This window comes from Terrapene carolina, unplaced genomic scaffold, assembly GCF_002925995.2.
Source record: "Terrapene carolina triunguis isolate 2854851 unplaced genomic scaffold, T_m_triunguis-2.0 Scaffold95, whole genome shotgun sequence".
NCBI classification, from domain to species: Eukaryota; Metazoa; Chordata; order Testudines; family Emydidae; genus Terrapene; species Terrapene triunguis.
Genome location: NW_020664446.1, coordinates 31,709,643 through 31,731,872, shown reverse-complemented (window position 1 = coordinate 31,731,872; position 22,230 = coordinate 31,709,643). Strand labels below are relative to the sequence as shown.

General features: G+C 36.9%; 1 protein-coding gene across 1 annotated transcript in view; it reads left to right on the top strand.

Moving 5' to 3' along the window:
* Positions 1-22,230, top strand: part of MYOF (myoferlin) — a 107,892-nt gene that overhangs the window by 75,196 nt on the left and 10,466 nt on the right. The window contains 14 exon segments of the mRNA XM_029911377.1: positions 1,690-1,829; positions 2,156-2,329; positions 3,876-3,987; positions 5,738-5,815; positions 8,790-8,971; positions 9,069-9,227; positions 9,365-9,463; positions 9,794-9,955; positions 10,449-10,614; positions 11,717-11,793; positions 17,213-17,224; positions 18,491-18,589; positions 19,665-19,790; positions 20,599-20,717. Coding sequence (XP_029767237.1) covers positions 1,690-1,829; positions 2,156-2,329; positions 3,876-3,987; positions 5,738-5,815; positions 8,790-8,971; positions 9,069-9,227; positions 9,365-9,463; positions 9,794-9,955; positions 10,449-10,614; positions 11,717-11,793; positions 17,213-17,224; positions 18,491-18,589; positions 19,665-19,790; positions 20,599-20,717 — 1,705 coding nt within the window.

The following is a 22,230-nucleotide window of genomic DNA, read 5'->3' as shown; positions in this document are numbered from 1 at the left end:
TTGAGGGACCATGTCCCCAGCAAACTGGTACCAGTTACAAAAGGAATCCACAATTAAAAATGCCCACTACCTATATCTATTCCCATTTTTACCCTACTTTTACTCACCAGTCTATCATCAGTACAAAAAAACCACACTACATTATGCAGCATCCCATAGTAGGACATGAATTTGCCATGACATTATGCAAAGTACTAGTAACAAAAAAACCTGGCCTTCCTTGGATCACAGGCACCACCATTTTGCACAGTAGGTGAAGTTTCATAGGTTGTCTGCTGTGTATGTAATCGCATTTCATCAAGCAGAATCCAAGGTAGTGTACTTTTTTGTGTCTTGTTTAAGTTGTTAAGCACTCATTGTCACAAGATACCACTGAGGCCAAAAGCTTAGTAGGATTTAAAAAAGGACTGATATAGATAATGAGATACTTACATAGGCAATGAGAATATCCACAGTTATATTAAAAGGAAAATAAAGCCTCAATCTTCTGGGCATAACCCAACTCTGACTGAAAAGGGTTAGGAAGAAACTTACATCATGGGCTGGTTATAAAGCTGTCAATGATGGGGTTTCCTGTGCCTTTCTATGAAGCGCCTGGTACTGGCCACTGTCTGAGACAGGATACTAGATTAGATGGACCACTGGTCTTATGAACTTTAGAAATTCGCAAGCACAGTAAAGAGAGACTCTTTGTTACTAGAACTGCTCTTATTTCCACATGCTCATAATTAATCCAAATACAAGATGGACCCATTGATCCAGCAGCAAATGGTTCAAGAGGGTGTCGGTGCGGTGTAAACCATGTAACGAGATGATTGTTAGGATACTATAGGGATGTTTGGGGGAAATATTTGACTTCAAAGCCTGCCAGTAAACAAGGAATCTATGAAACATTTCTATAATAGTTCAAGAAACAAGGAACTTGGGAAAGTAGAAGGGACAGTTTTAAGAGAAGAGTATCTGAAGCCCAGAAGTCTGCAGTACTATTATGAATTTGGATGAATTCTAAAGAACCGAAGACTCTCGGATAGCTATTTTCTTTTTTTTAAAGTCCAGTGAAACAACTGGCTGTTTGGCATCATTGGAATCTAAGTTTTCTTACTCCTCTTATGTAGTTTTGCCATCTGTGCTAAGGTTAAGTCTCAGTGCATGAGGTCATAATACATTCCACAGCAGAAAGTCAGACTACATAAAAATCTGGACCCCAGAATTCTGGCTGTTGAATTCCAATTCTGTACAGTGGAAATAGAAAAAGCAGTGTTGCCAAATCTTGTGATTTTGTCATGTTTCTCACAATAATTGGTGAGTCTCTTAAAACCTGAGGTCATGTGATTATGTTTGAATTCCAGCTTCCATTTAAAATAAAAAGTAAGTTTCTAGCCCTCCCCATTGTAAAGAATGCAAATATGACCCCAATGCGCCCTATAGTCTCAAAATCCAGTAAGTAAATAAAAAGAACTCCAAATGTATTTTTAAAAAATAAAATCTCATGATTTTAAAGTCAAAATATTGATTTTTTTTGTGACATGACCCATGACTTTTAAATGTTTAGGGTTGGCAATACTAAAATAGTCCCTTATGATTTTTTATTTTATTTCCAATGAAACTTGACCATCTGCAGAACCCAAACTCCTCTTGTTTATAACTCACACTGTTTATCTGAAAGATAACTAACAAATCCTGTTCTAGGGTGGGAATATGGAATTACAATTCCTCCAGACAATAAACCGAAGTCCTGGGTTGCTGCAGAGAAAATGTATCATATACACAGACGGCGAAGACTGGTGCGAAAACGCAAAAAGGATCCAAGCCAAGCAACAGGAGTAAAGGTAAAAGGAGCAGATTAGAACTGTAGTTAAGGGTTTCTATTTCTTACACATAATACATGATTTTAGAGGTAAATGTGTTTGAAATGAATCTCACAGATAAGTGAGTGCAGAACAACATTCTGTTTCTACCCACAGAAAAATATTTTAAAACAACTTTATTTGACATGCAGTCAGTTCCCTTTCCTGCTGTAGAATAGTGTCTTTGTCTTTCACTTAGAGTTTATTTTGAAAAGGGTTGATTGTTTTTGTTGTAACTATTGCAGACTTTTTATGACATTTATGTAAGTACAGTGTGGATGGTTTGTATTTCTTCTGATGTCTCCTAGGTAATGGCATCCCATGAAGATCAAGAAGGATGGGAATATGCATCTTTGATTGGCTGGAAGTTTCACTGGAAACCACGCAGTTCTGATACATTCCGCCGTAGACGCTGGAGAAGAAAAATGGCTCCTTCAGACACACATGGTGCAGCAGCTATCTTTAAACTTGAAGGTGCTCTTGTAAGTAGTAAAATCACAGTAGTAATTGTTTAATTAACAGGAAAATAAGTTTTAAAATTAGTGGTGGAACATTAACATGTTATTAAATACAGCAAGCTACTGCATGAGATGCTTTATAACCATTAAATTGTTGTGTGACTGAGGCATTCATAGGCTTCAAGGCCAGAAGGGACCATTATGATCATATTGTCTGACCTCCTGCATAATACGTATATTATTTGACTCCTAGAATTATTTATCTGTTAGCATGTTATGAGACTTGGCAGCAGAAACTGAACCCCAAGGTGACCCACCCGCCTGGAAAAGCAAAGGAGCTGGTCCAACTATAGTAAAGCTGCTCAAGGGTATAAATCAAATGCATAAAGAGTAACTGTGTCAGTAATAGGTATGGACAGGAATTGCCTCTGCTGGATATTTGCATCTAGAGGCAATCAAACAAGTGGGGGGGGGGAGATAGAAAGATATCTATATGGTCACTAAGAGATCATCACAATTTAATTATTCCATAGGTTTATGAAAGGATACATTGTATATGCTAAGGCATTAACTAGGGAATAGTGTAAAGAACATAGTGTGAAAAAGCAATATATTTTACTAGGATATTGGATACAGAAAGGATGGTGGCATCATACTAGGGAAAATGCAGTTTGTGGCAGTGGCTCTACATTTTTTTTTCTTGTTTTGCATCATAAGCAGCAAATAACAGGCATCTAGTTTATAATATCTATTTTCTTTCCTCCACTTCCCTGGGGCCTGAGTCCCATGGAGTTTTGAAAATTTGCTTTTTAGTGTCTGTTCCTTTTAACCTTTATTAACTAATAAATATTGAGCTAGACACAGCTCATAGTTAGGTTCACTCCCTCTGGGGCACCTGGCATTGGCCACTGTCGGTAGACAGGATACTGGGCTAGATGGACCTTTGGTCTGACCCGGTACGGCCTTTCTTATGTTCTTATAGTTGCTGCCAGCTTGTGCCAGTGTAACTGGGGGGATAACGCCCCCAGCAACAGAATAGCTCTCTAAAGGAGGTTGGTGGCCAGGGTAGGGTGCTTGCAGGCAGGCCCATCGAGAGAAATGGGGGGCCCTGGTACATCATGTTCACTGACATCCAGCCCCTCCCATTTCACTTTATTTACACAGACATTATACATTTTGGGGTCCCCCAAGCTCAGGCCCCCAAAACAATTGTTCCCTCTTTCCCTCCTTCTCATCTGCCCTGCTTGCAAGTGGCCAATTTACCCCCCAAATCAGGCAGCATTGGCCAGGAAGTGGATATGACTACCAGACTGATTTCTATAGCGCTCTGACTGCAACTTAAAAATTGTCTTCCCAAAGGAGAGTGGCAGAGCAAACACCTTTGCCTGCAGCCAAGCATGAACTTCTTCTGCTGTACACTAGGCTTCATTTGTTCAGGGAAGTACAATTTGCACCTCTTCTTGCCCCAACAGGAGCGAATGAAGCCCAGTGTGTACATAAGAAGCCATTAACATAAAGATCAGGTTATTTCTGTATATGTAAATATCAGTGGTTTTGTATATGATTTTAGGGAGCAGACACTAGCCTTGATGAAGAAGAGGCGAAAAGCTCAGAAAAAGCCAAGGAGTCTGCCACACGTGTATTTGGTGCCAACACTCCAATTGTTTCCTGCAGTTTTGACAGTAGGTTTTTGCCAGATCCCTGTTTAATGACTCACTTCTGTTGTTATGCGTACCGATCACTGATAATCAGTAGCCAGGTAGTGAACCACATTGTTACCCCATCCTCCTTCCCCCACACCCCACCAGCGTACTTGTCGCATCCACTTGTTGCATCTTGTTACTAACTAAGATTGTAAATTGTTTGGGACAGTGTCTGTATTTTAACTATATGCTCGTACGTCTCCTAGCACAATGATGGTCAGAGCCTTGTCTGGGGCCTAGAGTGGCTACTGGAAGACAAACAATGCATAATACGGCTAATAATGTTCAACTTTGTCTGTTTCCATCATTTGAAGATCTAAATATAAATCCTATCAGGAGAAAAGTTAATAAAAATATTTGAGTGAACAGGACCAAAACCAATAAACTGGATTAAAGAATATGGGTCAAATAATCTCTAGTAGCTCATAATTATATGAAAATTTAGAGATGCTTAATTCCCATGTTGATAGGTGCCTTACAGATACCTAAAGTAGATTGATAGATAGTAATAGAGCAATATAGACAGTTGTGCTATTGACCCTCCATTCACTCTACTCTTTTGGAGCCAAATGCTTGTTTCATTGGCTACCTAATCAAAGCAGCCAACCAGATTTACCCTTGCCAAATCTGAATATAAAACTGAGCTGCATTTCAGCCTCAAACCCTAATCTAAACATAATCCAGATCTAGATCCAAACAGTCCTCTCTCAGCTCATCTCTTCCTGTTTGTACACATGCTCTTATTACAGTCTACTGGTACCCCTGAGTTGTCTCCTCTCCCTTCCTTTTAACCATAGTCAAATAAATCTGGGAGCAGCTTGCTAAATTCTGCTGTAACCAAGCAATGGTGGAAAATGAAGAATTACCTGTCCTGAGCATAACATACACTTTGGGGGGAGGGAGGGGGAGAGGAGGAAGTATCAGAGGAAGGAACTAGAGCTTTGGTTTACAAGCCCTTTAACTGGTTTTCAGAATTCAAATAGGATTTAGCTGAAAATAAAAAGCCAAGCCCAAAAAAAAGTTTTCAGTTCAGACTTTTGTTTCTATTTACCCTCTGATCTTCAGATGTTGAGCTAATAAAACTATTTTATGGAATTTTATTGTTTTAAATAAAATGTCTAATATGCTTAAATAAGCTCCTGCTCCCTTTTGAGTCAATGGCAACACTTGTATTGAATTCATGGGATCAGGCTTTGGCCCAAAGTAAGCCAGTGAACTGTATTGACCAACATTCTGGATTTGGGGCAGACAGAGAGGAATTAAAAAATGTTCAAAAATACATTCGGGGCTAGCTTGCTTTGGGGTGAATCCTGCAGTTTTCAGTGCTACTTCTACCTTCGAAGTCTTGAAGAAAGAACTGCTGGTCCTGACCTCTAATCTCATATAATTGCAGACAGGTGCATGAGAAGTTACATCTGATTATCAGACTCTTTTGAATAGAGTAATTTGTTAGGACTTTTTAAAGTCTCCTGCAGAGTCAGAAGTGAAAAAACTGAATGGCATCTACTTTGTGCTGGGCTGTAGAAGCAGCTCCCATACATTAGCCTGATAGTACCAGTACACTGGTCACAAATAACCAAGTTAATACATGGTGCTAAAATTGCTCGTTCTTTGGTTGAGAAGCCATTGAATGCCTGTTTTATAAATGCAAAATAGCCTAATTAAAAGAATCACACTTGTTTAATTCTAGCCACTACATTTGGACTCTCATTTTGTTTATTTTGTATAGGAGTGTATAGTTACCACCTTCGCTGCTACATCTATCAGGCAAGAAATCTTATTGCTTTAGACAAAGACAGCTTTTCAGGTATGGAAAAATCCTATTCAAGTCAACAAACCCACTCCCTACAATGAATGAATAGCTTATTTCAGCTATAGGATAGCTTGATTCACCTGCTGTAGGCCCCTATGGCAGTAATTACAGCTTTACTGAGTGGGATCCGGAGCTGGCCAGCACATCCCCAAAGTGCACAGTACTGTCCAACAAAGAGGGGTGGCTAGTGCATCCGGGAAATGCACTGATTCAGCAGTACCCCCTTGACAGCTCTCCCAGCATCTCTCCTGTAGGGAGAGAGGTTGTGCAAACATTGCTTATACTTCCCCATGGATGAATCTCTCCTGGGCCCTAGCTTCTCCTTTTTGGCCCAAGACTATGCAGTGTGTAACCCTGCCCCACCCCCCATAGGGTAGCAGCGGTGAATCAAGCTATATCTGCTTGTTGTATCAACAAGTTCTTGCTTTATCTAAAGTTTTATATTACGTTAGCACTAATATTGACTTGTACAGAAATTGCAGATTGTATGTACCTTACTGCTAAGCATGAGTCTTGTTTATTTGTACAAAGGTATTAATTAGTGCTTAATTGTACAGGAACTAAAAATGTTTTACCCTGAATAGGCAATAGTGCCACATGATCTATTGTAAAGATTTATAAACTTTAGTAGTTTATCCATGGTAGCATGATGATCAGACAAATCACTTTTACTCCTGGTATTCATTTGTATGACTTTATCATAGCTCCATCCATAAGGAAAGTCTTAGATATTTCTACCTGGGTGTATCAGTCTGTATCTTTATCATCTAGAGTAAACTAATAGTTAATGAGGTACTCAAGTATTTAATGTTTGTTAGTTGCAATGAAAAATTCCACTGCGTAGACAGAATGGGATACTGTATAAACATGACTTTGAACTTCTAACAGAGTAGGGATAGAATGAATACACTGTGGATGGGGGGGGCTGGGTTTTTCAGGGGTTTTGTTTGTTTTTCCACGTTTCCATCTTCTCTCTTCCTCTTCTTCCCTTTTTATTATTAATTGAACATATCTAGTGCATTCCATAATTTGTTATAGAAACATAGAATGAAGTATATTGTAGCAGTGATGCTGTTTTCTCATATGTTGTCTGAGTTCAATTTCTATGCACATAGCATATGTCACTGTTTTGGACTTATTTGAATATGCAGCACTTAAAAAGAAATACAAAGGATCTACAACAACCCTCCCCCCCCAATTGACATATACCTCAGATGCAGACACACATAAACCTAAACGCCTAAACTTGTAGTTTAACAGCAATAATGTTTGAAGGTTTACATAAAAGTACATAAAACTTGGATTAGTTACTTAGCTAGAGGCCGTTGAAGCTGACCTAAAGATAACCTTTAAAATAGCCTCTGGTGCTTGGTAATGGCAATTTGTACAGGAAATGTTAATATCCATCATCAGATACCTTCTTCAGAGATCCCAATGATTTAGAGGTCTACCTAATAGTAGGCCTAGAACACTTTAATCATTTAGTTCTGTTTCACAAGAGGAAGGGGGCTGCCATAAATAAGCATGTTTGAGGCCAAAGCTTGATCTGTGCAATAGCCTGGTAGAATTTATTGTTCAGCAACTAGTCAGAACTAGAATGATCTCTTTGTATTATTTATGAGTCCATGGAGTTGTACATCAACAGAGGCATCAAGGAGAAGCTTAAATAGAGGATATATATCAGTAATTGTAAGAGGAGTCTAGTATAGCCAAAATTTCATTTTAGTTTTCAGGCTAATTTTCTGATTCATAGGACATTTTAATCGTTACACACATTATTATGGTGTTCAAGATGTGCACAGAGCAAACTCTGCGGTAACCAAACTGAGAATTTAAAAGTTCATCATCAGTTCTGTGTTAACCATTCCATTGTGTGTTATGATGTATTTGTATATCATGAAGGGCTTTGAAGAGGGAACCAGATGGCTCAGGAAACTAGTAACGAAATATGAAGACTATCACCTCCAAGTTGTAGTTTCAAATCCAGGCATGCTTGATCATGAAAAATATTACCAATCTTGTAACAGCCTCAATTCTGCCACTAGATTCACCTGTGTGGACCGCCAGTGACTTGATGGCTCTTGAGTGCTTTGGACAGAAAGGATAGGTTTTAATGCTATGATACAACAAACACAGAGTGAAGAGACTTCTTAAAGGAAAAACTGGGATACCTGTCATCATGGGGAATTCACAGATGAGTTTTGACAGTTATGGTGGGCAAGTACCCAGGGCAATGGGATTGTGTCTGTTTCTTTTCCCCTCAGGGTTAGCTCCGCTAAGCAATCTTTGGTCCCCAAGACCAGATTAGAAATCTCCCCAGGAGATTTCTGGACATTACTTGTTTATAATCAGGCCAACATTTTTTATTGATTGATTGATTGATTTATTGGTGATGGTGTTAAGGCACTTGAACTTCTGATTCAAGCTAGAACAGGAAGTACACAGGCACGTGAAAGTGAAGGGAAAATGGTAAACTTTTCAAGCCTCAAGAAAGTTTCAATGGAGGAATAAGTGAAGGTTCAGGTCAGATTAGTTTTCATAGCTCACATGCAGAGGTTCATACATAACACCCTTCCACTCCAGAGGGTTACATATTCATTACAGTGCGTGGAGAGTTATGGATCCAGGTATTTCTACCCCACTTTCACTTTCACTGTGGTGTCTATGAATATTACATTTTAGAGTTACATGCACTGCTTTTAATACTAGCAGGATAAGATTTTTCTAATCAATACAGTGGAATGTTATACTTTGTAATAGGGTTGCTTGCTGCCTGCTATCACCATCCATAGGTGTTTGTTATAGACTGAGGTAAAGAGACTTGAACTGGGAGGAGACAAAGAGGGAAGGAAAATAATGTGGGCCAGATCTTCATCTGGTGTACATGGGCCAATTTCCATCATCTGAGGATCTGGCCATGCTTGGTTTTTTTAAATTATATTTTCTAAATCTTTGTATGGTCTTTCAGATCCATATGCTCATGTTTCATTCCTCCATCAAAGCAAAACAACAGAGATCATCCATGCAACTCTGAATCCTATGTGGGACCAAACGCTTATATTTAATGAAATTGAAATCTATGGAGACCCACAGACAGTAGTACAAAATCCACCTAATGTGGTTATTGAACTTTTTGACAATGACCAAGTGGTATGTGAATTTTTTTGTCTTGATTCCCCTTTGGTTGTTTACTTGGAGAGAGCAGATTAATTAAAGTTTATGATTTCTGATTGGCCAATTTGTCCAGGGCAAAGATGAGTTTCTAGGAAGAAGTGTTTGCTCTCCTATGGTAAAGCTAAACCCAGGAGTGGATATCACACCTAAGCTTCTCTGGTATCCTGTAATGAATGGAGGAAAAGCTTGTGGGAGCATCCTTTTAGCTGCAGAGCTTATTCTGAGGGACAAGGTAATTTAAAAATATATATATTCTTCCAAACTGTATGGTATATTGAAACAGTTACCATTGTGAATGTTTTACTATATACAGTGCACTCTGTTTAAGAAAAAGGAGAGAAACTTGTGCTTCTGTGCTTATCTTCATAGGATGGCTCCAACCTTCCAATTCTTCCATCACAAAGAGCACCAAAGCTTTACATGGTACCTCAAGGAATTAGACCTGTTGTTCAGCTCACTGCTATTGAGGTAGTGTATGCTGCTCAAATTAACTGAATATAATGAGAGGAATCTCATCTTGAAGGTAGAAAATGTCTTTATATATTTGCTTCCATAAATAATGTGGTAATAAAATAAATACAGATGGCTTATTTTCCAGCATAGTGTCATTAACATTTTTTAGTAAAACACCTCTCTCTCTCTCTCTCTCTCTCTCTCTCTCTCTCTCTCTCTCTCTGTATATTTCAGCCATACCTTATAATCGGAAAGACATTGTTTTCCCCTTCCAGTTATTATTTCAGTATCATTTTTAGCACACTGGTTTCCCTTAGTAATGCCTATACTGGATTTTATTTACAGATTCTTGCCTGGGGATTACGAAACATGAAAAACTACCAAATGGCTTCTGTTACTTCTCCAAGTCTCATTGTAGAGTGCGGTGGTGAAATGGTGGAGTCAGTAGTGATCAAAAACCTCAAAAAGACACCAAATTTTCCATATTCTGTACTCTTCATGAAAGTGGTATGATGTTAAAATTACAGTGCAAAGATCTTCAGTAGTGTTAAATGTTCTAAACTCTAGGTTTCATTTTTAGTAGAAAAATCAATAGAAGGAATAAGCAATTCTTCTTTGACTTAATGTAAGACATTCATCTTTGAGTCTGAAAATTCTCATAATGGTAATTAAACATTTCTTCCCAAATGCTACTAATCAATATGACTATGTTGATGATCTGTCTAGGTACGGTCCTCATCACTGTAATATCTGAGGCTCAGGAAATCTTACTTTGAGGCAATACATGTATTTTTAAAAGGTTATTATACTGACATTTAATTAGTACAGCATGGAGCTGCATGATGTATGCAAATATACATGCGCAAATCATGAGAGTTTAGTATTAAATTACTGAGACTGTGGCCCAATCCTGCAGTCTTTACTCAGGCAAAAACTCTTTATTCTCCTTATCTACCATGGTTCTAAACACAAGCAACTAAACTCTATTTTTAACTTCTAGCTTTTGCCCAAAGAGGAGGTATACGCTCCATCACTAGTCATTAAAGTGATAGACCACAGACAGTTCGGACGGAAACCAGTTGTGGGACAGTGTACCATTGATTCCCTAGAAGACTTTCGCTGTGACCCCTACGCTACTAGGGAAGACATTGCACCACAACTAAAAGGTAGGCAGCTAGAAGCTGACAACAATTCTCCTCCTTTTTTGAGGAAGATTGGAGTAATCCACCTTGAACGTTCACTATATATATGGAATAGATTTATAGCCACCTAGTGTTGTTTATTAAATTAGTGACAGTGTGGTTTGAGTGAAAAATCAAACTCACAGTATTAATCACCAATGTGGTAATCTATAGAGCCTCAGAAGAGAGATGACAACCTACAGGGCAATGTCTGTATTTTTACAACAAACAGTGTCAGCCCACTGGATCAGCTGGTACCTCCAAAAGGCTTCTGTAGCATATGCATGCAATATAACTACCTTTAAATGACTGTTGTAATTGGTAGTACGGATGTAGAGAACGACACTCAAGGAGAAAGATAAAAGACTGAAAGCAAAGAGGGAGTTATTATGAAGATGGCATTATATTTTATGGGTAAATTTATTCAGAAAGCCATTGTTTATTTAATCCTCCCATCTTTTACTTAGTTTATGTTCAGTGCTCCTTAGAAAGCCATCATCATTATTCCAGAGAATGGATGGAAATACCACAGTAGCTTTTTAAAAAAAGGAAGTAGCATGGAAACATAGGACCTAATCTGCTCCATGCATTTGGACCACATAAGCACCCACATGGATCAACTTGAAGATCAGGCTCCTAATGGACCACATCAGTTCACTATACTGTACTGTCATATTATGCATATAGGCACCATTTTTTTTTTCAATTGCAATGGGAAGATTTTGAAAACCATAAATGGCAGGTAAGAGTCTAACATTCACTGACTTTCAATAGGCATTAGGTGCCGACCTGCCATTTGCAGCTTTGAAAATGTCCCATTATTGCTTTTTCTTCAAACTCCATTGCTTTTGATATGTGTTTGTGTGTGTGAGAGAAAAGTATGTATGTAACATAGCTAATTCTTGCTAATTTCTTTAAAGAGCTAATCCTGAGTAGCAGTTAACAAAACACTGCAAATAACTGCTTGCTTTAAAAAGTCAAACCCACACCAAATAAATTCTTTTACATCTTCTATAACATTTGAATTTAAATTCTGATAGCAAAATTGACTGGCATATTTCACCTTAAGAAAATATTTCATTTACAGTTAGCCTCCTGTCTGCTGTGCCTCGTCGGGATGTGGTCATTGAAATGGAAGACACAAAGCCACTACTAGCAGCTCAGGTAATCTTTGCAATTTGATGCTTGACTTTCATATTTTGGACACATGATTTACTAACAACTACTTAGCATACAATTTTGGATTTCTGTAAGCTTTTCTGCCCAAGTCACAGAAGCAACTGCAAAATTGGTGGAGCATTTTGGAGTGTCATTTAAAATAAATTTGTATCGTGGCAGGGTAGCAAAGGAAGTATCTTAATTATTATTACTCTTTTTCTTATGGTTAACATTGAAATGATGTATTTCATGCAAAGTAGAGTTGAATAAATAATTAATAATAATGTATTCTCAATCAATTTATTCTATCTGTTCATGAATTGACTGTGAGCAGTTTATAACTTTTCAAATTATTTCCTATTCTGAATTATTCACTAAATACTTTTGGTGAATAATTTTTGGTCTTCAGATCATTCATGAGCAGTTTGTTGCAGGTGTTCAGATATGAAATTCTAGAAGTGTTGATTGGTTTATTGAACTCACAGGTCATATGGCAGATTTCTGTTTCCTGATTGGATGAGTTACACTTAAAATCAGGTTTCTATTGTGAATATTTGCATTTACAAGTTCTAAACCTGTGCGCTGTGAATATTATTGAATATTTGCTTACAATTCAAAATATTTTTGTGACTACTCCTGCCCGTAAACTCATTTTCTAGATTGTTCGTAGAAAGCATCCACAAAAGCCAAAGTGAATTCAACAACAGACACAACTGGTGTTGAATTCAAGTTTTTGAGCAAGCACTTGCTGAACATTTTTGAGCTATTCACCCAGATTTAATGCTTAACACACTAAATCTTAAACAACTGCTTCTGTGCTTAATTATCTTTTTTCTTTTGTCATTGGGGCTTGCAGTTATGATGTGCATTATATTTTTTTAATGCTTCTTTTCTTGCTTTACTGAGGATCCCTCTCTATGCAATCCCCTTTTGTCTTTCATGTAGCGTAGCTGCTCTGTAATTATGCTATATAAACAGTGCCAGTGAAAGCAGCAGATGTTTATCACAGGCATACCAGGAGTGCTGCCAGACTATAGATATATCAATATGTTCTAGCAGCTAACAGTATACATTCAGTCCATTGTCCAACCTTTCCATTCAGCTAGAAGTAGTGTGAGGCTTAGTCCAGTCACTTACACAGTCACCTCTGGAAAGCATTTGCAGTTTGCATATGGCTGACCAGGTACATCAAAATACCAAAATATCGAGTCTTCTGTGTTGTTTCTGTTTTAAAATATTTTACCTAATTTAGCTTGAAGGTTGCACTATGGATGCGAGAAACAGAAAGAGAGGAGTCGAAGATGTCCCCAGGTTATTTTGTGAGCAACAGAGAGAATTATGGTGTTATCAGCAGTAAGAGAAAAAGCAGGAAAAGGAGAGGGTTTGGAGGAAGAAATAAGTGACAATTTTTAATTTTAGCCACACTAAGCTTAAAGTTTTTGGTGAGACATCCAGGAGATGCCAGATGTGTGGATGCAAGACAAAACAAGGAGCAGGGAGAGGCATGCAAAATATAGTACCAATTAACAATTGTAATGCTTTCCAAACATTTTAAAAATAAGTACAATAAACAAAATGCAGGAGGAATTTCTTCTCTGGTCAGCTAAGGTCTTTATGCAGTGCAAAAGGACTTTGAACCAGCCAGAGATAGCCAATGAAACATTCCCCTTAAACAAGGGAACTCTCTGCCTCCTTCCGCACCAACTGCCACTCCCCTCCACCTTCACCTTGCGCATTGGGGGAAGGAAGGGAGTGCAGTGTGGTGGTAGTGGTAGTGGGGTGATTTGAGGGGGCATGGTAAAGAATTGCCCAATCCTCCACTGGTGTAAATTTGAGTTGCCACTGGGGTTTGACACCCATGAATCAGGGAGCCCCAGCTGGCTCTCTTCTTCCCCTTTGGAAGGAGTAGAGAATCAAGACCATGGTATAAAGGATTTATTGACGCCGTTTGGAATGGCAGGTGTATCTCAGTCATAGTTTTGCCACCCCCTTAGTATTAAGGCCATCCCAAATTCATATCAAGTGAAACGTTTCTGCTGCCCAGGGCATCATGTATATTTCTTTCTGTTCTGTCCTGTGGATCTCTTCAAAGTTCTGATTCTTTCAGCAATCCCATTATAAAACCTTATTTTACAGGTATTTATAATTCAATTACAAAAGTTTGGTCTTTGTTAAAACCTGGGGTCAAATCCCACTGATTTTATGTTTGCAAAAATTTGTCCCATAGCTTGCAGGTTTTTTCAAAAATTACTGATTGTAGATGCTTTTAATTAACAAATTTCTTTAAAAAACAAACAAACCAACCAAACAATATTTTTAAAGGGTATTGTTTTTTTTTTAAGTTGTACAGGCTCTTCGTCCAGAATTTTGATAGCAGTTTTTTTTTCTTAAAAAAATAAAAGCAGAATGATAAAATTTGTATTTGGAAACCAGATGTTTCAAACATGCAGGAACTTTTTCTCTTTGTGTTTTTTCTTATGCACATCCATATTAAATTTTAAGCATAAGTCAACAGCTTTGGGATTTAATTTGTTTTTGTTGGTTTGTGTGACTCCATCTTTTCCTTTATACAAGTAAAGGTTTTTTAATGTTACAGAGGTCAGTGAAAACACTCCAGAACTTTGGAAAAGTTCAAACTCAGATCCAAATTTTGTGGCTTGGCCCCTATTTCTAACGTGTTCATTGAATGTACTGTACACATTCTTTTTTCCACTACTCATTCAGGATCTTAATGTCAGAAAGAGTGGACTCATTTAGAGACCTCATAATAATGCATTTCCCTATATTCTATTTTCTCCCACACAGGGACCTGCTGTTTAACAAAATAGTAGAAACAAAACCGGCCAGCTGATCTAATTATGTTAATGCTTTTCAAGTTCCCAATCCATATTGAGATTTTTTTATGCCAGTTAATAATTATATACAAAATAGATGCCTAGGATAAAAGTCCTCGTCCCAGTGAAGTCAATGGCAAAACTCTCATTGACTTCAATGGGGCCAGGATTTCACCCATAGAAGGGAAAACTTATAAATACTATACAGTGTGCTCGACAACTTTTTTTAGAGTTGGACATCAATTTAGTAAATGTAATATTGCATTGCATACACTAATAGCATCCATATGATTAAAGGACTCTTTAGAAGAATTAAAAGTATATTTTTGGAAAGCATATGTGATGTACAGATAACACACTAAGGGCCCAGTTGCAGAAATTTCATCAATTACATTCCAATTTCCAGTGCTTAAGCAGTATGTCAACAGCACTCAGCAAAATGGCTTCTCCAACAACAGTGCATGTATGTATGAAGCTAATGCATGAAGATAACCAAGTGGGGATTTAGGTGCCCTGGTCATGTGGCTTTCACTTCTCTTTTGATAATTCTTCTGTAGAGAGATTTTGGAGTGAAGGATGCTTTTATATCAAGTATAGTAGTATATTTACAATTACTAGGGAGTTCTTCCAGTTCCTTTACATGTCATATATCTACAGTTCAGAATTAATGATTGGTTCAGCCCTACTACCAATATTTGGATTTTGTTTAAAATTAGATTTTCCAGGGGAAAACATACCGATTGATCAACAGTAAATAAAAACATAATTCTGTTGCCTTGCTAAGACTCAACTGTGGCTGATAGTACAGGGTCTCCATAAATTGGAGCAGATAAATAAATAGCAGTTCAATATTTGTTATGAAAGAACATTTATAATAATACATAATGAGGTCCTTGGATAGCTAAAGAAATTGGTAAATTCTTTTATCTGGTCTTTGCCATGTGAATATTTTCTCTCCAAAATCTCAATTTATCTATAATGATTTAAGCCTAAATCACTGGCATTTTATGAATGAACATTGCTTATTAATTTTAACAGCATCCAAAATATAGATCATATTTACAGTTTGTGGTGGGGATTTGTGGGATTTAGATTTTAAACATTTTTCAAAGCTATTAAAAATATTGTTTGAAAAGACATTTGACGGTATATCAGGAAAAAAAATTAGTCTTAAACCAGTCAGCACCTTGAACATTACGTTCTGATGAAAGATTCAGAGACCATAAATAATTATGTTTTGTGGTAAATCCCCTTAATTCAGAGTTAAGAATGAAGCTTGTTGCACAGCAAGGCAAACAACATTGTTTTCATGAAAAACTGTCATTCATCTATCTTCAACATTGTGAACTAGTGAAAAAAATGTAGATTAAAAAATGCAAGGTCTTTAAATTTATTACATACCTGTAGGTGAACACATAGGTAATCAGAGTTTCTGAGGGCAAACTGCTCGTTTAGAAATTGTCATAAATCCTCATACAGTATGAAATTATTTGTTACCATGGGATACTTCTGATTTTATCTGAAAGTTAGCCATGATGACTGAAATACAGTACATTTTAATATCCAAACAGGACAATTACCTTCATTATAGAAATGAGGAATTTTGAGTAGTATATTTGGTTTGTATACTCATATGCTATTTTCTGGATTTCTTTTGGTTTACACAACAATCTAATTATTATACCTCTAAATTAGAACACAATGGGTGCTATAAACACAGAAAATCACTAGCGGTAATCATTGCTTCCAAATAAGTGTGGTACAATATTTGCTCTTCATGGAAGATCCTTATTCATAATGTAAATTATATAATTAATTTTGCAATTGTGAAAGTTGTTGTGAGTATTTATAATTCTTCATATTTTTTCAGACTGTAGAATGACCACAATTTTTAAAGCTGCAAATTGGCAATAAAAAGACAAACAAAAAAAGACATGTAAGCATTAGCAACTATTTTATAAGTATGTAAGGAGTAAAATATGAGAGTCTTCAAAAAGAGCAAAACAATCCAAATTACTGTGTGTGTGTGTGTGTGTGTGTGTGTGTGTGTGTGAGAGAGAGAGAGAGAGAGAGAGTGAAGATCCTTTGGAACAAAATCTCTGTGGAATTAAAAATTATTACGTTTGATTTAGAGATAGACCTGGACCCACTTGTAAGTGAACCAACCAAGCAAAGTATGGGCCAGTTCTCACACTCCTCCTTGCACACCCAAAACAAATCCGTGAAAGCTGTGGGTGTGAGAGGAATGCTGCGTTGGGTCCCACGAGAGTATAAATACACTCTCACACATTTTCTCTGTTTACTTTTTAAAACATTGTTACAAGAACCAAAACATAAATTCCCCAATCCTGACAACTTTCAACATTTCATCGGGTATGTAATAAATACTATAGTTCAACAAATAAAGCAACAAATCATCTCTGAATAATTCCTAAGTAAGTAAAACATTTTGTGAAATATAAAACTTATATATGAAAACGAAGTTTTCCTTCTTTATCACCTGCCCCCAATGTAAAACATTATAAACTCTGTTTTTTATTTACCCTCTTTTTTTGTTTTGCTCTTTTTTCTGAATGGATCCTTATGAGCAGCTTACAGAAAAGGTAATTACAATGTTCCTTATTTATAATAGCATAGTGCTTTCTTGTAAGTCAAAGCTCCAGGTAGAAATCGGTAAGTTAACTTTGTATTCTGGTTTTGGTACTTTTAGGGGGTGGAGGAGGGATTTGTAACTTTTGAAAAACATCAAAATAAAATGTTGCCTGCACTTTTTGACCAGAATGGAAAATTTAAGAAAATTATGCAAAATGGAAATGTGAGCCTCCACTTAATCCAAAAGTTATTCAAAATAACAGATTTATTGATCTGAGTATCACTAATCACCTCTATAAATGCCACAATCCTTTAATATTTTTCATAGTTATTACCTGAATTTTTTCTCTAGAATGATTACTTTCTACAAATAACAGGTGACTTTACCTGTCTAATTCCTCTAGAGTTAGATACACAACATATCTATGATAAGATGCTGACAAAAGAATTGAAAGAAACTGTTAAAATTATTTCCTTGCTCACTATAATGGTGCAGCACTAGGACAATATATATATTTTTTGCACACCGTTGTGAAGTATAAGGGGAAAGAAAAGTGAGGTAATAGTTTCCAGAATTCATTGATGGTTTCCCTACTCCTTCCTAATGGACATATCCTGTAGACTTTACTCTGACAAAACTCCCCTTGAAGTCAATGGGCCAGATCCTCAGCAAGTATAAAGGCAGCATAGCTCCATTGACTTTAGTGGAGTGACACCAATTTACACCAGCTGAAGATCTGGACCAATATAATTCTAACTGTATCAGTATTACTGAAATCAATGGGAGTTTTACCTGTCTCAGGACTGATGTATTTAACCCCCATATGAAAGAATTTTATGACCTGTTTACTCTAGGTATTATGAATAAATTAAATGTATGCATTTTGACGGAGACAGTCACCACGGTATCTAGAATTCATTGCAATAGCCAAAATGCATAGATTGCTGTGGCTAGGTGCATATTCAAGTAGAAAGGCCAGACAAAGTAGTACGTGCTGCTGTAGGCAGGATGCTAGACAAGACAGACCATTGGTCAGATCCGGTATTGTAATTCCTATGCGTTAAGTAAGACAGTTTAGCCCTAACTTTAAATTTCATTGCTCTCTTTTTGATTCAGACCTTTATTTGTTTATTATTTATTATACCTTTGAATAATAGTTTTTGTTATACTTTTAATTAGTCATTGCATCTGTTTTATAGATGATAGAAAGAGGCTGGAGTGCATGCTATAAAGTTCATTCTTGTCTACCACTAAAAGGGATTTTTCTTTTTTTAAGGAAGAAGAAATTGTTGATTGGTGGAGCAAATTTTACGCTTCAATAGGAGACCATGAAAAATGTGGACAATATATTCAAAAAGGATATGACACTTTAAAGGTATTATATAAAAAAATTAAAGGGACATTTTGGTAGGTCAAAATGTTCTCTCTTTTTGACATACAATTATATTTATCTGATTGTTAGTCTCCAAAACAAATGATTAAGTCTTGTCTTTTCATATTGCCATAACTGTAAGCAATCCAACCTCATCATAAGTTTCATCTGACTTCTCTCCAAAGTATCATATTGTGCATAACAGAACTTGAACAGTGAAACTGGTGTTTTGACAGCCCTAAATGGATTGGAGTCAGTTTCCATTTTCACCTGGTAAAAAAAAAAAAAAAAAAAAGACATATAGATGTCTGTTTACCTGATATGTAGGTTCATAAATAGTTAAATATCTCAATACCAGATGCAACCACAAATAAATGCAGGCACATAACTGCCTGTAATTATTTTGGGCATGCAAACAGGGAAGCCAAGATAAAGATAAGACCCTTAATATTCTTCTGATTTTAATATTAGTAAGGAAAGTTACGACTCTTCCCACATCAGATTTGTCACTATTTATGCCAAAGGGCATGTGGGGAGGAGAGGGGGAAGGGAGTGAAAGGAGTTCCAGAAAGGTCTTGCAGTTTTTTCCTCTATTGACTAGACACAGATATTAAGGGCTTGATCCTGCACCACTGATCTCAATAGGAGTTTTACCATTGATTTCTCTGGAGAAAAGCTCAGAAGCACATTGATGGAGTCTGCAGTTCTGTATATTTAATTAATATTTTTCTTTGTGCATTGGTGTAAATTGGAGCCAGAAATATCCTAAGACCACTCCCACTTTTTCATGTATACACCTATGGGGGCATAAGTGAGGTTGAGGTTGGGGAATGCAGTTGATTTGGGTTTTGATTAAGACACAAGTGGGGATTGACAGCACCAGAAACAACTCACATTTTCCAAATAGATTCTGTTCTTCTCCCCCTGTAAAGAGGTAAGAGTGCAATAATACTGAATGGTTTTGTGCCCTAACATCTCCTAAGTGGAGTACAGCTTTGCTACACCAAAATGACACTAGCTTTTTAATGGACTTGGTGTGTGTGTTAAATTTTTAAATGTCACTTCAATTTTACTTTAGGTGTATGATTGTGAACTGGAGGAGGTACCTGAATTTAAGCGCTTGACAGACTTCTCTGATACATTTAAGCTGTACAGAGGCAAATCAGAGGACAATGATGACCCTTCAGTGGTAGGCGAATTTAAGGTAAAAAAAAAAAAAAGTATCCTATTGTTGCACCAGAAATGAAAAAGTAACCAAAGGCTGGAGGAAGCCCTTTGAATGTATCACTTGCACATACATTGAGACTACTCCTGTGCCAGACACATTCTGTTTGACTCTGAGAGGTGCATTGCACCCTCCACTCCTACTCAAACTCTGATTCAGCAAACCACTTAAGCATGTGCTGGAATACATTCCTATTCAGCAAAACATTTTGAGTTTAATGAAGTCCCATTGACTTCCTTAGGACGTAACCATGTGTATAAGTGCCTTGCTAAATAGTGATATTTGCCTGAGTGGAAAATGCAGGTGCTCAGAGCCTCTCAGGATCAGGCCCTTTCTTTTCAGTGGCACAGTGGGGGAACAACATAGCATTTATCTCCCTCCTCCAGAGATACTTGTGTGTTCATTCAGAGGACCAATGCTGCACAGGCATATGTTGAGAAGCATGTTATTTTTCAATGGTTACTGCTACAGGAAGCTGTCTTAGTACTGTGGTTTTGAAATAATGGGTTTAAAATAAAAAGATCAGCTAACCCCTCCCCCTGCCAAAAATCCATTCTGCTGTATCTGTTGAAAATACATTTTACATTATTATATAGTTAAAGGAAATAACAGGCCAGATTGTCAACTAGAGTGAATAAGTTTAGCTCAATTGGAGTTCAATGGAGGAAGGCCATTTCACATCAGCTGAGAACATGGTACGCAGTCTCTATTTTAATATAATGAAGGCATATAAAGTGAAATCCTGGCCCCCACTGAAGTTGATAGCAAAACTTCCATTGACTTTCAGAGGGGCCAGCATTTTACCCATAATGTTTCTCAGTCAGGTGTACTTATGGAATCGAATCTAAGACAGCTTATGTACTCCATTCTGCACTCTTTTTGTGGCTTTGTTCACAAATTTTACAGGTAAAAATTAGGGCTGTCAAGCAATTAATCGCACTGTTAAACAATAATAGAATACCATTTATTTAAATATTTTTGGATGTTTTCTACATTTTCAAATATATTGATTTCAATTACAACACAGAATACAAAGTGTACAGTGCTCACTTTATATTTATTTTTGATTACAAGTATTTGCACTGTAAAAAAACAAAAGAAATAGTATTTTTCAGTTCACCTAATACAAGTACCGTAGTGCAATCTCTTTATCATGAAAGTTGAACTTACAAATGTAGAATTATGTACAGAAAATAACTACATTTAAAAATAAAACAATGTAAAATTTTAGAGCCTGGAAGTCCACTTAGTCCTACTTCTTATTCAGCCAATTGCTAAGACAAACAAGTTTGTTTACATTTGCAGGAGATAATGCTGCCCACTTCTTGTTTACAATGTCACCTGAAAGTGAGAACAGGTATTCACATGGCACTGTTATATCCGGCATCGCAAGATATTTATGTGCCAGATGCGCTAAAGATTCATGTCCCTTTATACTTCAACCACCATTCTATTGGAGATGCGTCCATGCTGATGATGGGTTCTGCTCAATAACAATCTAAAGCAGTGCGGACCGATGCATGTTCATTTTCATCATCTGAGTCAGATCCCACCAGCAGAAAGTTGATTTTCTTTTTTGGTGGTTTGGGTTCTGTAGTTTTTGTATCAGAGTATTGCTCTTTTAAGACTTCTGAAAGCATGCTCCACACCCTGACCCTCTCAGATTTTGGGCTGGTTAGAAATCTCACATTGATTCCTTCTTTGCATTTTCTGAAATCTACAGCAAAAGTGTTCTTAAAATGAACAACATATACTGGGTCATCATCCGAGACTGCTATAACAGGAAATATATGGCAGAATGTGGGTAAAACAGAGCAGGGGACATACAATTCTTCCCCAAGGAGTTCAGTCACAAATTTAATTGATGCATTTTTTTTAACGAGCGTCATCAGCATGAAAGCATGTCCTCTGGAATGATGGCAGAAGCATGAAGGGCCATACGATTGTTTAGCATATCTGGCACGTAAATACCTTGCAATGCCAGCTACAAAAGTGCCATGCAAATGCCTGTTTTCACTTTCTGGTGACATTGTAAATAAGAAGAGGGCAGCATTTTCTAATTTGTTTGTCTTAGCGATTGGCTGAACAAGAAGTAGAACTGAGTGGACTTGTAGGCTCTGAAGTTTTACATTGTTTTGTTTTTGAGTGCAGTTATGTAACAAAAAAAATCTAAATTTGTAAGTTGTACTTTCATGACAAAGATTGCACTACAGTACTTGTATGAGGTGAATTAAAAATACTATTTCTTTTGTTTATCATTTTTACAGTGAAAATGTTTGTAATAAAAAATAATATACACTGATTTCAATTACAACACAGAATACAATATATATGAAAATATAGAAAAACATCCAAAATATTTAATAAATTTCAATTGGTATTCTATTGTTTAACAGTGCAATTAAAACTGCGATTAATC